The sequence below is a fragment of the Leptodactylus fuscus genome, chromosome 1 (genome assembly GCF_031893055.1).
Source record: "Leptodactylus fuscus isolate aLepFus1 chromosome 1, aLepFus1.hap2, whole genome shotgun sequence".
NCBI classification, from domain to species: Eukaryota; Metazoa; Chordata; class Amphibia; order Anura; family Leptodactylidae; genus Leptodactylus; species Leptodactylus fuscus.
In genome coordinates this window covers 107,425,471-107,440,066 of record NC_134265.1, presented here as the reverse complement: position 1 = coordinate 107,440,066, position 14,596 = coordinate 107,425,471, and the positions used below count along the sequence as shown (strand labels likewise).

Here is a 14,596-nt window from a genome sequence, read left to right as displayed (position 1 = left end):
GTCTGTCTGTCTGTCTGTCTGTGTGTGTCTCAGTAACCTAGGGGCAGAGATGGAAGGGGAATGTTATACTAGGGCAGAGATGGCAGATGGAGGGGGGACATGAAACTGGGGGAGAGATGGAGGGAGGACATGAAATGGGGCAAATGAAGGGAGATATGAAACTGAGGGAGAAATGGAGGGGGGACATGAAACTGGGGGTAGATGAAGAGTGCACTTAAACTGGGGGGACATTAAAATGGGGACAACTGAAGGGGGCCAGTTTAATGTCACCCTCCAGCTACCCCTACGGTTTTAATGTCTGCTTCCAGCTTCCTGATTTTAATGTCCCCCTCTAGTTGCCCCCAGTTTCATGTCCCGCTCCAGCTGTCAATTTATTGCCCCCCTCCAACTACCCCCACTGTATAATGTCCCCCTCCAGCTGTCCCAGCTTCATGTCCCCTCTAGTTTCCACCAGTTTATACTGAGGCACCAGGAGAGGGACTTAATACTGTGGGGCAGTTGGAAGGGAACATTACAATGTGGGGACATATAATGTACGGGTGACTGTAGGAGGATTATACTGTGTGGGGGCACATGGAAAGATGATTGGGAATGCGCGGAGTCAACGTAGAAGTGGGTGGAGCTAAATTTGCCATGGCGTGGCCCTCTAGCATAGTTTCAATTTCTTATGCGACACCATGGTAAAATTAATTGCCCACTCCTGCCTTACACTCTAGTTCAGGACATGAGTTTTTAAATACTGCAAAAGGCATTACTCAAAAAATAGAATGAGGCTTGCCTCCCAAGCTACTTATCATTTGTTGTTGAGACCTCACATCACCTGATTTTTCTTGGAAGAAGAACAAAATGATCCTGCTTTTCATTGTGAACAAAGTAGTTTATTTGCTGTTTCAGTACGTTCCAGTGGGTGTTACCAGCTACGTAGGTTGGCACCTTTCCATTTGCTCTTGAGTAAGAAGCTCTTTAGGGTGCAAGAAGTGCATGTCTGCGTTATGTGAGTATGGTTGTTCTTTTGTGCCTATCTTGTTACTACATTTAAATAGACTTACACTTCTGAATATGTAGAGGGGACAGCCTAAATGTTACCTTATGGCTACCATCAGGGGACATGAGGGATCAGACAATATAGAGCTACACATGTACTCACCTAGGACAAACTGTAAGCAAGTCGGGTGTGTTTAGAAGAAGCCTGTTCTCTCTACATATTAAAATAGGTAGGGATGACAAGGGCTTGCAGATGTGTTCTAAATCTCAAAAAAATCTTTTTTTTTTTTCTGCATATATTTTTTTTTTTTGCTTAAGTACCCAAGCTCAAAAGAATGCCAAGACAAATCTTTTGCAATTAGGAATTACATGCAGAGCAGTTGTTTAATCATATATAGTGATAATCCCCAGAATGTACATGACTATAGCTCTAGATCTGCTTCTGTACGTGGATGAGAAGATGCTATTTCTATGCAAATTTTCCTTTTGTATTCTAGCAGATGTAATAAGTGTGATTTACAACCGCTTACAGTTGAAGCTAATATATTAGTATTGTAGTTTGTCATGTGTTAAAGGTGTTATACCACAAAAATGATTTATACTTTATTCATATGGTAAATTGCTAGTCAGTGGGGATCGATTGCTGAAATCCCCACTAATGCTAAGAACAAGGGTGTTTAACACCCGTTCTAAAAATAGCAGCAGATGCGTTCCCCCTCTATTGACTGCAATGGGAGTGCTAGAGATAGCCGAAGTACAGAGTTGGCTATTTCCTGCACTTCCATTGAAGTGAATGGCAGGAATGTGTATTCTGCATCTACTTCTGCATTCACAGCCCTTATGAAATCACTGCACCAAAGGTGCTCGCTCTTTTCTTAGGGTAGCTCTTAGACAACATGTTGCATTTGCAGAGCCCAAGATGTACCACAACAGTGGGAAGCCCCCCTTTTTAAATATTAGACCCCTTACTGAATTCTTCTCTGGGTGATTTGACCATTTTGAACCCCCAGGTTTGTCCCTGAACTTATCAGAATTTGGACGTCAATTAGAAAAAATGATGATTTCTCTAGTTATATGCAGTTTTTTATTACCAGGGAATAAAGTACCCCTGTCTTGTTACACAATTTCTCTCAAGTACCGAAATGCCCCATTTGTGGTCAGAAACCACTGTTAGGGCACAGAAGAGCCCTCAGAAGCGAAGGAGCGTTATTTGTCTTGCCAAGCTCTGATTTTACTGGAATGGTTTATAGGTGCCATGTTGCATTTGCAGATCCCTAGAGGTACCACAGCAGTGGAACACCCCCAAAAGTGACCCCATTTTAAAAGTTACCCCCCTTTAGGCATTTATCTAGGGGTATAATGAGCATTTTGACCCCACAGGTTTTTCCAAATGGTACTGCACAGCAGATGGTGCAGAATGAGAATTGAAATTTTTGAATTGCCCCCGGAGACATAAACCCCGTAAATTATAATGTAGGTTCTCTTGGGTATGGCAGTTTACTACATGTGGCTGTTAAGTAATGCCTGGCTACACTGCTCGGCTCAGAAGGGAAGGACCACAACTTAAACTACTGGAGCCTGGATATAGCTGGAATGCTTTTCTGGTGCAGAGTCATGTATGCAGGGCTCCTGAAGCACTAGTAAAGATAAGACCCTCATCTGTAGTTATAAGAAACATTTTGACCCTACAGGGGTTTGCACCAGTTGCTGCACAATTCCTTTTGAAGCATTAGAATTGCAATTTTTGAAACATATTCTATTTCGGTGCCTGATATATTGTATCTAGCATATGCCACCAGAGACATAAACCCCATAAGTGTGGGTTCTAATTGGTAGAGCAATTCACTACATGTGGCTGTTAGGGGATACCTGGGTATATGGCAGGGCTCAGAAAGAAAAGAGGTGGCATAGGGGGGTGGGGTGGGGTGGGGGGGATGAGCTGTACGGAGTGCATTAGGGCAAATTAAATGTTTTCACACACATCTTACAAAACCCTGGTTTGTCACTGGTATGTGGTGTCCTTCCTTATCCCCCAGATAAGACTCAACACCTCTTTTGATTCTTTCCCTTCTTGGTAGTTTTGGGAACTTCTCCTGGAAGGTGTTGTCCTGGTACTATGCGCGTGGTCTCGCTTCCAGATGTACTGGGTCCCCCCCCCCCCCCAACCCTTCCTGGTCTCTAAACAAGAGGTTCTTGATAACCACCACTTGAAACTCCAGGAAAGTTCCCCTCTGACCTGAACATCAAAATAACATGCCTGCATTGTACATTGCCATCTGTACGTTATGCACAGACCGTTTTTTTATACCACACCCTTGATTTATGCATGGTGCTGTAAGACTTCAGGACTTGATCTGACATGTCCCCCCCCCCCATGTACCTATTGTAGTCCAAGATGCAGTATGGTTTAGGGTCTCTGTACAGGTACCTCATACTGGTACACAGGTTCTGGTGTGTCTATGTATTGTTGTCAATAAAAGGACTTCTCTCATGTCCTTGTATTTGACACACAATACATTGCTGGAACATTGAGCCCTGCTCTCACCCCTTCTGAGTGTTTACCCAAGCCGTGTCTTAGGGAGGCCTCTCCTTTTTATGCTTGCAGAGCCGCATGCCGCCATACTACTGGAAGCAAGGCTGTTGACAAGTGCCACGCTAGTATAAAAATTATCCAGGTAGAGGTGGTAACCTTCGTCCACCAGTGGATGTACCAAATCTCACACAATTTTGGCAGCGGATTTGAAGCATCCCTTTAAAATGTAGCAGCGATTCATCAATAGAAATAGTCTTCTCATTGTGTGTGGCTGGGAAACTAGGCACTGAAATGGTTTATCAGGGGTTTCTATGTAAACGGTCAGGGTGGGCACTGTTCATTATCTGAATAGTGTAGTAATTGAAGTATGGCCTCAAACGCATCCTGGACCTTGTGGTTTGATAGAATGGTGTGTAGTATAATATGCCCATGCTCCAGTAGTCTCTAATGGATGACTTCTTCAGAAGCCCTATGTTTAACTGGAGTCCCCAGAATGTGCACATTTCTTTTGATGTTAGAGGCCCACCTCTGCAGTTGAGAGGTATGGGTTCTTAGTGATGTATTGCTGGGCATAAAAATCAGTCTGCACTGCCATGAGCTCTATGAGGTCCTCAGTGGAAGGAAGAAAAATATCAAATTCACTGAGCCCTGCTGTGTGTACTTGAGGATCTGGGGAACATAATTTCTAGAACCTGTCTCGCTTTCCTGCTCCTTCTTACTCTTGTGTATGCACTTTAATTGGCGGTGCAGTGGTGGTCCACATTCTCATGGACCTTTTATCTCCTGCACTTCGCTGCTACCTTAGGTCCCTGGACCCAACTCCTCTCCCCGACCTTATTTTCCTGGTTATGTTTTTGTTTGTTTTTTTCTTTAAAAGTGGACCTGTAGATATATATTTTACTTGCCTATGGCAGTCCAAAATTTCCGTTTATTTTTGGAGGCCTGCACGCTTCTGTTTGTACTGTTATATTGCCATATTTAACTTTTCCTTTTATTATTAACCGAAAAAACTTTCAATAAAAATCGATTAAGCATAATTTACTGGAACTGAATTCCAGATAGGGCCACTTCTCTCTGGGCTTTGTACAGTGGTTGCATCACTCCTTTCAAGGGCCTCAAATGGAATGGGTCTAGGGCTTCTCCTTGGGGTCCCTTGTCCTCATCATGACTTAACGAAGAGGATGACAAAAAGGCGGCACCCTCTGAAGAATCGCTGTCCGAGGCGAGAAATGCATACTCATCTTCAATAAACTAATTTTATGCAAACTCCATGACGCTAACACTAACTAATCAGTGGATAAAAAAAATAACAAAGGAGATGAGGCACAGAACAAATCACAAGGACCAACAAATTGAGCACAGGTGGTACAAAGAGGAGGTGCGTACATTTAGGAGGTAGGCAGATGGGGCGCAGGTGGTACGATGAGGAGGCAGGCAGATGGGGAATGCAAATGGTACAATGAGGAGGTAGGCACAACAGATGAGGCAGCTGAGGAGGTAAGTATGGAAGGCACAAATAGGGTAAATTGGCAAAAATCAGCAACTAGCAACCGCTCTCAGCAACTCCCTAAAGCTAACAGAGTAGTTGAGGGTGATTGTAAAGAGTATAGTTGGCTTTTGACGTCCCCAATTACTACTATTGGTCAGTAGTCAGTGATTAATCAATAGTGGTGATCAGAAGGGGTAGGACCCCACTATTGGTTGTTACTATTACTGCGCTAGGCTGCTATCCGGGACAGCCACCTATCACAGTGCTTCATAGCAAATGGCAGCAATCTCACATCAGGATCACCGCCAATAGTCTCAAAGTAGTCACTGACTAAGGGCAGTGATCACCATTGTTTGACAGCCACCTTCACCAAGCTGTGATGGTCTGCTGTCCCAGACTTTCCGCAGAAGTTCCATCCTATTATAGCACCATGCTGGAGTTTAGTGAGTTTTTACAAACATCTTTGTTAGTTTTATATAAATGTCTGCAAGCCAATGGGACAAATAGAAGAGATTTGTTTAGATGTGATCACTCCTTTAAAGCAAGTGAATTGCTAACTTGCTTATTTCCTTTTTTTTCATACAGATGATAGGTCTGAACACACTATTGGCATTATCAGCGAGTATCCTGCTGCTTTTCACTTTGTACATCATTCTAAACGGTCCACGACGAGCCTTTGCTAGAATTGTCTTTTACGAAGTAAGAGAAGCCATCAAAGTTTTCTTCATGAACCACACCAAGGAACAAAGAGTTTTACAGTACGTGTTGGACAATGCAACACGTGGAGACCCACAGAGCGTTATTGAAAGTATTGACAAATACTGTAACGAAAAGGAATGGGCCATGAATGTGGGAGACCAGAAGGGTAAGCTTGCATGATGACTTCACTAGAATATATCTATTGAGCCAGATTTACTAATCCTAAAATTTAAACAAACTAAGATTCAGTGCAGACTTGATCTAAAATGAACGATGCTGGATTTATTAATTCACGCTCATCTTGCACCACCAGGGAAATTGATTAAAAGGTTGCAGCCTCTTAATAGTTCTGGTGCATCCCATAGGCCAGTATTGAAATATATGCTAGGTAGGGACTTGTTTACATTTCTGGAATAACTCAGGTCAGTTTCCTAGTAAAACATAGTAAATTTGTTGAGCCGTAACATTCACACCCTGGTCTGCCTTGTTTTGCACCCCTCTCCACCCACTTTAATAAAATGCGGCTAGTGTGTATAGAACCAGCAATGAGGTACACAAAGAAGCCAAGTATGTTCCTCATTTATGTCCATCTACATCAGAAAACTGGTGTGCATAGTTTAGTAGCCATTTAGACAGGCCATCAATTGTACGTTGGAGAGAGTCCAGCTGTTGGGACTCACAATATCACAGTGAAAGTATAAGTTTATTGGGGAGAACTACACAGTTGATAGAAGGATCTAGTACAGTGTTAGGCTACCTGTAGCCTAAATACAAGATAAGATACATTAGGTTAAGGAGACAAACAGATTCTGTATGGTGTCTTGTGGCACATTTGTCCCCTGATGTTGCAGCTAGGCCTGTAGATCCTGCACAGTCTTAGGGTGGCGAAGCTAATGTCCTGGCTACTTCCTGGCAGGCCAAGGAAATATACCAATGAAAAAATCCAATATGGCTAAAGGATCAATGACTGTTAAAACATCATTTTTATTTATTTTGGTTAAAAACATGACATCGTAGGGAGCACCTCATTTCATTGCACCAAAGCCTCTTAGTCAGTCATCTCAGTCATCCTTGTGCTGGATTGGCACAATTTTTTTTTTTTTTTATTGTCCGAGGGGGTTATCTGAGCACAGACCTATTACTTTGCCAATATCTACAAACTTCCATGTGGGTGAACTGTGCTTATTACTGTTTATGGTATTTATAAAGGCCCAAGTAGTAGTGTAATCTGGCAGAGACATTCCTAGAAAAACTTTTCTGCATGTGGGCAAACATTATCCTGCTGAAAAATGCAATTTGAAAGCCCTGTCATGAGAAGCAACACAAGGTTGCAGGATGTCCTGCACATATTGCTGCACATCTCTCCAATCTCTAGTAGGGGTGACCAACTGTCATATGTGATGGTTCCCCAGTTCATCACACCAGCATTTGACGCAGTTTGATGCTTTAACATAGTCAGGATTGAAGCACCCTCAACAAGATATTCATACTTGAACATGACTGTTGTCGGATCCCAAACAGAATTTGGATTCCATCTGTAGCAGTTCAGGTTTCTCATTCATGATACTGCTGCAAATATAGGTGGATGGCAATCATTGGCAGGAAATATAATGGGCATCGCATTCCTGTGTTAGGGCTCGTTCACACATGAACAAAGGGGCGGATTTTGACAGCGGATTTCGCTTCAAAATCCGCCCCTTTACAATGGTGGTCTATGCAGACCGCTGGGCTTCTTTTTTCCACTAGCAGCGGGCTGCCGATAGCGGAGAAAAGAAGCGACATGTCCTTTCTTCAGGCAGAAGCCGCAGCGCGCTGGACTGCGGCTTCCGCCTAGCGGCAGCACCCTCCTATGTCGGCTCATTCGAGCCGACATAGGAGGGGAAAGCCGCGACCGCGATGGTCGTGGTAGGCGGGTTTTGACCAGAGAGAGACGCGGCTCGCCGCATCTCTCTCTGTGTCAAAACCCGCGCGGACACCCCACGTGTGAATGAGCCCTATTAGCTAAATGAGCAGGTTTTCTGTTATTGTTTTGCCTGAAGGTTAAGGCTTATTTTGATTTGGAAAAAAATTTTGCAAACAGATAACACAGGAAATAACTTGCAAATTGGTGAGGTCTGACTGCTAAGATCCCCACCATACAGGAGAACAGGAATGTTTTGTCCAGAGATAGCCGAACATTATTCACCATTCTCTGACAATCTCATTAAAATGAAAGGTTCAGTAAGCATGCCACCAAAAAAACACTCAGTGGTGGGACTCCAACTAATGAGCACATTATCCCCAGTGTTATGGATTATAAGGGAAATACATTGTTCAAATGGAAAGAAGCATGCTAGGAAAAAAATCTTTGTTCATGGGCAGCATAGTGATGTAGTTTGGGTATAGTATGTGGTAGTGATATACACAGTAGACTGAGGTTTATTAAAAAAAAAAAAAAAGTCTACTTTAAACAAATTGTGTAACAAATTACAAAAGAAAAATTATTGAAATTCATATTTCCCCATTTCTTTGTTTGTTTTTTCTTTGTCCTCATTTTCCTATGTACTGGCTCTGTCTTGGTACCATATCAATACCACATGAGTGCCCAAAAACTATATAAAATGAATTGGCCAAAGTATAAAATTTAAAGAAAAATAATTCATAGAATTTGACATTTCAAAACGTAAAGTTTCACTTGTGAACTTTAAGGAATTTAAAGAGGACCTTTCACCACATGGGGCACATACGGTGTAATACGTTCTGTGCCCCCGTGAAGAGCTATTGGTGCCGCTACCGTAGTCCTTCACTGTCAGAAGGGCGTTTCTGACAGTCAGTCAGGAACGCCCTTCCTCACAGCAGCGTCTATTGTGCTGTACTGTGACAGTAGTGAGGAACGCCTCTCTCCCCTCCTGATAGAATTCGTCCATAGACAAGTACTCAGGGGGCTCAAAGTACAGCGCTATACTGTACCAGCACCGAATTCAGTGCACTCGCTGCTTTCTAGCAGTGTATTACACCACATGTACCCCAGGTGGTGAAAGGTCCTCTTTAAAGGCTTTGGTTTTGAAAGTATGTTCACATGATCAAATTTTCATGCAATTTTTGGTGTGTATTCCATGGCAAAATCTGTATCCTGTGCTTGTGAATGTCCGCAGCTGTTCTGCACCAAAGTGCTTATGACATTACTTTCTGCTTTTTGTTCTGGAAGTTCAGCCTTGTTATTGCCATATATTAGGGTATATTCACACTACCGTTATTATAATCTGTTGCTCTCATCCATCGTATGATGAGAGCAATGGACATTAATGTTAGAGTAATGGACACAAACAGAGCCCCCTTTTTCTGCATCCGTTTCCAATAACTATAAGGTAAAAAACACGACTGACACGTTCTTCTGTCATGTTGGTTTACTTGCATGCAGGACTTTTTCTTCTATCAGAAAAGTAAAGAACACAGCAGAGGAAAGCTTCTGTCATGTTGTTTACATGGGGTGAATGCAGACGGATGTCTGGTGCTCTCATCCTTTCACAGGTGACAGCCATGGACATTAACTAACGGTAGTGTGAACCTACTCTAATTTATCTCATCATAACTGCTGCTGTGCAAATCAGAATCTAAGACGTAGAAAGGGAGTTTCAGGCATCAGGCCTATACCTTCCTATACACTTTATATGTACACTGCAGAACAAATATTTTTATTTGCTTTCAGGTTTATTCTGTTCACGCTTTGTATGCTTTCATTTACAGGATTGATCCTGGATAATGTTGTCAGAGAGGCCAATCCAAGAGAACTTCTGGAACTGGGCACATATTGTGGCTACTCAGCTGTACGGATTGCACGGCTATTACAGCCTGGAGCTCGTTTACTTACTGTAGAATTTAATCCAGCATACGCTGCTGTAGCCAAACAGATGATAGAATTTGCTGGCGTGAATAACAAGGTATTTCCTGAAACAAATTTTATTATCTAACAAGCCATTGCTGTTCACTCTATGAACTTGGTTATATTTGTAAAATAAGATGGCCATCTCCAAAATTCCCTTTTCCATATGTTTTGGATACCAATGACCTGTTCACAGGATAGTTGATCATCATCTGATCCCTGCACTTATAGGGCTAGGTTTACATCTGAGTTGGAGTCTCCATTGGGTAACTAAACTACTGAAAGTGGCAGAGAGAAAAGTCCTGTACAAAGTCCTGTACTGTGTCCTTTGTGTGGGTAAAGCACATCCTACTAAAGTTTGTGTGTTTGGATGTTTGTGTGTTTGGATGTTTGTGTGTTTGGATGTTTGTTCCTCAATCACGCAAAAAACGCTCAACCAATTTGGCTCAAATTTGCAACAAACATAGTTCCTAGGCAGGATTGAACGATAGGCTACTTTTCGTCACAATCGCAGACATACGTTTTTGCCAGGACCCCCACAAAACCACAACTCATACCACCAGCTCTGCAATCCCACACACTTTTTAGCATAGCAAGCCACAAACTCCATATTGCCCTCTCGGGCCTAGCTCCTACCCCCAGGCAGGGGAGGAGGCCGGGGTTGCGGGGGTTGGTGCAAAGAGGTTAGGAGGGGGAAGGGGAGTTGGAAAGGGGACGCAATGACACCTAGACGGGCGATCGGTTTTGGCTGAAATTGCGCACATACATACCTTGGGTCCCGGATTGAACGATAGGCTACATGGAATTCCTGTACTCCATCGCAATTCACTCCCGTGACCGGTGCTTTTCACTTTTGAATTCGCTGCAGGACCTGGGACGCTGTAGGACCTGGGATGACGTCATCCCAGCCCCATCAGCAGCTCACCTGGATGGGTGCCGCTTCTCTATGTGGGCGGAGCTATCGGCCGGCGTCCACAAGAAAATGGCGGCTCTCAGAGGTCCAGAGCATCCTGAACCAGCACCCGTACTCTGGGGCAGCGAGAAGTGCGTACGCTGCCCCACCTGTGTGGGCTTACCACAGGTCTGGAACGCCGGTTCGGCCTGCTGTCCCGTGGCAGCTGCGGCCTCTGGTCTCTGCATGTCCGTCGGGGATGTCACCGATGTCTGCTCAGGGCTATCTACAGTGTCATTCTGTCATTCGGCCATGGGAGAAGGGTTGGGACAGGGACAGGGCCGCCACAGCGCCCACAGATGGAATGGGGGCACATGGCTTTCCGTGGGAGGGGGGCCCTCATAGGCACCCCTGTAACATCGGTGCATGGGGAGTCCGGGATTTGGTGAGGCCGTGGGCACAGGTTGGTGGAGGGAAAGGTGACAGGGGGGGGGGGAGGGGACACTGGGTAGGTAAGACAGGGAAGGGGGCATGGGGTGGTGGGAAAAAGGGGGCACGAGATAGGTAACACAGGGGAAGGGGGCATGAGGTTGGGGGGGAGGGGACACGGGGCTAGGGGGGAAAAGGGGCACGGGGTAGGAGAAAGAAGTGAGCACATGAGGGAGTGGGTAGGAAAAAAGGGGGTTGGCGGGCGCCAGGGGGGAGATGAGGAAAAGGGAGCCGCTGTGGACACAGGGCAAAGGAAGAAGCCTGCGCGGCGCTACAGGTGGGTCACGCGGGGGGTCAGGGTTCCGCAGACGAAGTCGAGGGTACTGCTAGTTACATATATTTGGCATTGCTATTGCTATTGTCATACAGCTTATTGGTTAACTTATATTCTCTACTGGAGGAATGAAAAAACAATACATGCTTTTACATTTTAAATTTCACCCCATTCACCATGCAGTAAAGCCTGAACGTCCTCGCTTTGCTTATTTTTGTTCAGTTATTTTGCATCCATACCATACTGTCTCACACTGCCACTGGATAATGTACAGTAAATGACATAACCCTTGGCCAACTGCAGTGTGAGAAACAATGCAAGGGCAGCACAGTATAGGAACAATATGCAACAAGGAGACCCTAAATTGCCACATTATGATGTATAATGTCACTGTCTTATTTATATAATATTGTTACTAGCCATGGTCTTGTGTATATGCTATATGCACATGTATCATACAAGTGTACATTACAGATATACATGAGCAGGATGTCTAATGTAATATATATCAGCTACTAATTACATTAATAGTAAAACAGTATATAATGGTTTTAGATTTTATACCATGTAACTGTAGCTTTGACCAAGTGCCCTGCTGCCTTAGCAGATGGCACATGTAGAACTGTGTCTTATAGTATATACTATATACAGTGCTGTCCTCTAGTATATACTGTATACAGAGCTGTACACATCTGTCGCCGCATACACTATATACTGTATATTGTGCTGTCCTTTTAGTATATACAGTATACAGGGCTTTACTTTTGGCTGTCCATAGTATATACTGTGCTATATATTATTATTTATTTATTTTGCTTACTCATATAGCACCATCATATGCATATTTACATGGGATATATAAAGTTTGAGTGTATAGACTACTACATGGGATATTTAGACATATGCAGATTATTAGCTGGTGTAGGACTTCATTAATTAACAAATAAACATAAACAAAATTCAGTGCCATGCTATGTGTCATTCATTTACGGTAATGGAAGTAAAATGTTCAATATCAGAACCACTTTTAGGGCTCGTTCACACGGAGTAAACATATGCGCGCACCGTAAAAAAACGCGGCGTACACGTCCCGTAAACGCGCCACATTGCGTGGCGCGTTTACTCCGTGTGAACGAGCCCTTAGGCTAAGGACTGAGCACGTAGCAAGACACAGGCAAAAAACCATTGCAGAAAAGACATCACATTTTCACAGTCTGAGTTTCCATTGGTATAATTGACATGCTGTGAGGTGTTTTTCTTTTGTTTTTGTTTTTTTTTAAAAAAAACAACTTCTGCAATGTGTGGATGGGATTAGCCGAAATTCCATCCACTTTGCAGGTACTGTAATACACTGGGGTTTTTTTGGTTTTTTTTTGCCACAGCATTTCTGCAACGTAGGGCCCCGGCTTCAGATGGTATAAAAACGGAGATGCAGCCATATTCCCCTTGACAAATACTATAGCTCTACATACTGCATTGAGTACAGGTGTACGGTACAAGCTCTCCCTGGCAATGCTTAGCCTGTTTTCTATTAAAAGGAAGTTGGATAGGTTAATTAAGTATATTACAAAAACGTTCACCAAACACCACTCACCCATTTAATGAAGAGAACAGTTACATTTTATGTACAAATTTTCTTCTCCATTCAAGTCCATAATGATTTCAGTTGATAAGTGGTAAACTACTTCCTATGTCCTTCAGTGATGAACTACAGTTTCCAGGATTATTTACATGGTTACCAACATCTTTGCTGATAACATTGGATCATTTAAGGACCGCTACAATCTGCAATGGCAACATTTGGGTAGAGTTTGCTACATTCTGACACTAGAAGAAAAGAAATATAGGGGGCATTTAACTATAACATAACATTTCTTACATTTTTTTTTGTAGGTGCACATTTTAGAGGGAAACACACAAGAGATTATCCCCCAGCTGAAGAAGAAATATGAAGTGGACACACTGGACTTTGTGTTTGTTGATCACTGGAAGGACAAGTACTTAGAAGATACTGAGCTGTTAGAGGTAAGCTTTTCTGCAGTGAGAGAAGAAGGTAGCAGCACTTGCCCGTAGCTAAAAAATCAGTCCTTTATGTCATACTTCTGAAAACATGCATCACCAGCTCTACACATTGGCTCACACAGAACTGGGCAAAAAGCTAAAAGGAAGGGGGATGGGAAGGACAGGGAGACAACAGAAGGGAAGACCAGAGGAGATAAGGGTAAAAATGGGTGAGGAGGGGGTGGGAGATCACTCCTGACGCAGCAGCACTGCCAAAAGACTTTCGGCGTGGTCCACTCTGCAGAGCACCTATCAGGCTGGACTTGGATCAGTATATAGATGAGGCATGGCCTGTGATAGATTATGAAGGATACTTTCTGTCTCTACTCTTCGGTAATAGCAGTGACTTCTACTATGGTCTTCTCCTTCTCAGCATCTCCGCAGACAGAATATTGTACATCCAGACAAGAGATTAAAACTATGCAGGCCCTCCAGAAGAAGCTATCACCTTTTGTAATGGAGATCTCGGTTGCTCTAATAGCTGCTCCAACACGTAATCTGTCAGGGTGACAAAATACTGCCTCAGGCTAGATACACATGACAACGGTGCAAAACGGTTGTGAAACCCATCCTTTTTTTCACCCCATCTTTCACCCATAGGATGGCCGTTTTCACAGATTCCAGATACGTTTCAGTGTATGGAGGGATCCATGAAAATGGCAGAAAGTAGGACATGACCTATATTTTGGACATAATGTTTATGAAAATAGCCCCTATTCACTAACAGTGAAATTAATGCTCCTATGTGACATCAGTTAAAAATAAATAAATAAATAATGAATCTAGCCTCAGTCCTTTAATCCCTCTCATGCCACAGCCTATGCTTCCCATGTGGAGAACAATTTTCTTGGCTTGCTTTCTCAGGTGAGGGTGAGAAGTTATGTACAAGTTCTGGGCACACAACCAGTTGAATCCTCTCTCTTCAGCACTTGCTATTCCTACATTTTCACATTTTCTACCCACTGACCAGGAAGGTGAAGAACAAACAGTGTCTTTTCTTTCATCAAAACGCAATCTAGAATTACAGTCAAGATTGATTTGTAGAACTCACATAGCAGGCTACAGCAACAAAGCTCTGCGGGAAAAACTGTGGCAGCAACTCATTGTGGTTTTACCCACAGCGCTATTCACTGAAAGTCTGCAGAGATTTCCTGTGTGGACTTTCTGCTACCAGTATAGGGAAACTGCCAGCAATTCCATAGGTATAAATGACGTTCTGCGATTTCCAAAACCTTAATGGTTTTGGAAATTGCAGCGTGTTCATTGTTAATATTTCTCCACAATGTGTGGATGGGATTCGCTAGAATCCACTT

The 14,596-nt window shown here is 43.4% G+C and overlaps 1 protein-coding gene across 2 annotated transcripts in view; it reads left to right on the top strand.

Moving 5' to 3' along the window:
- The window catches only part of COMT (catechol-O-methyltransferase), a 74,919-nt gene that overhangs the window by 14,467 nt on the left and 45,856 nt on the right, over nucleotides 1-14,596 (top strand). For both annotated transcript variants that reach the window (XM_075275783.1, XM_075275790.1), the window contains exons 2-4: nucleotides 5,592-5,871; nucleotides 9,432-9,625; nucleotides 13,116-13,247. In XM_075275783.1, coding sequence (XP_075131884.1) covers nucleotides 5,592-5,871; nucleotides 9,432-9,625; nucleotides 13,116-13,247 — 606 coding nt within the window. The remainder of the gene's footprint in view (nucleotides 1-5,591; nucleotides 5,872-9,431; nucleotides 9,626-13,115; nucleotides 13,248-14,596) is intronic.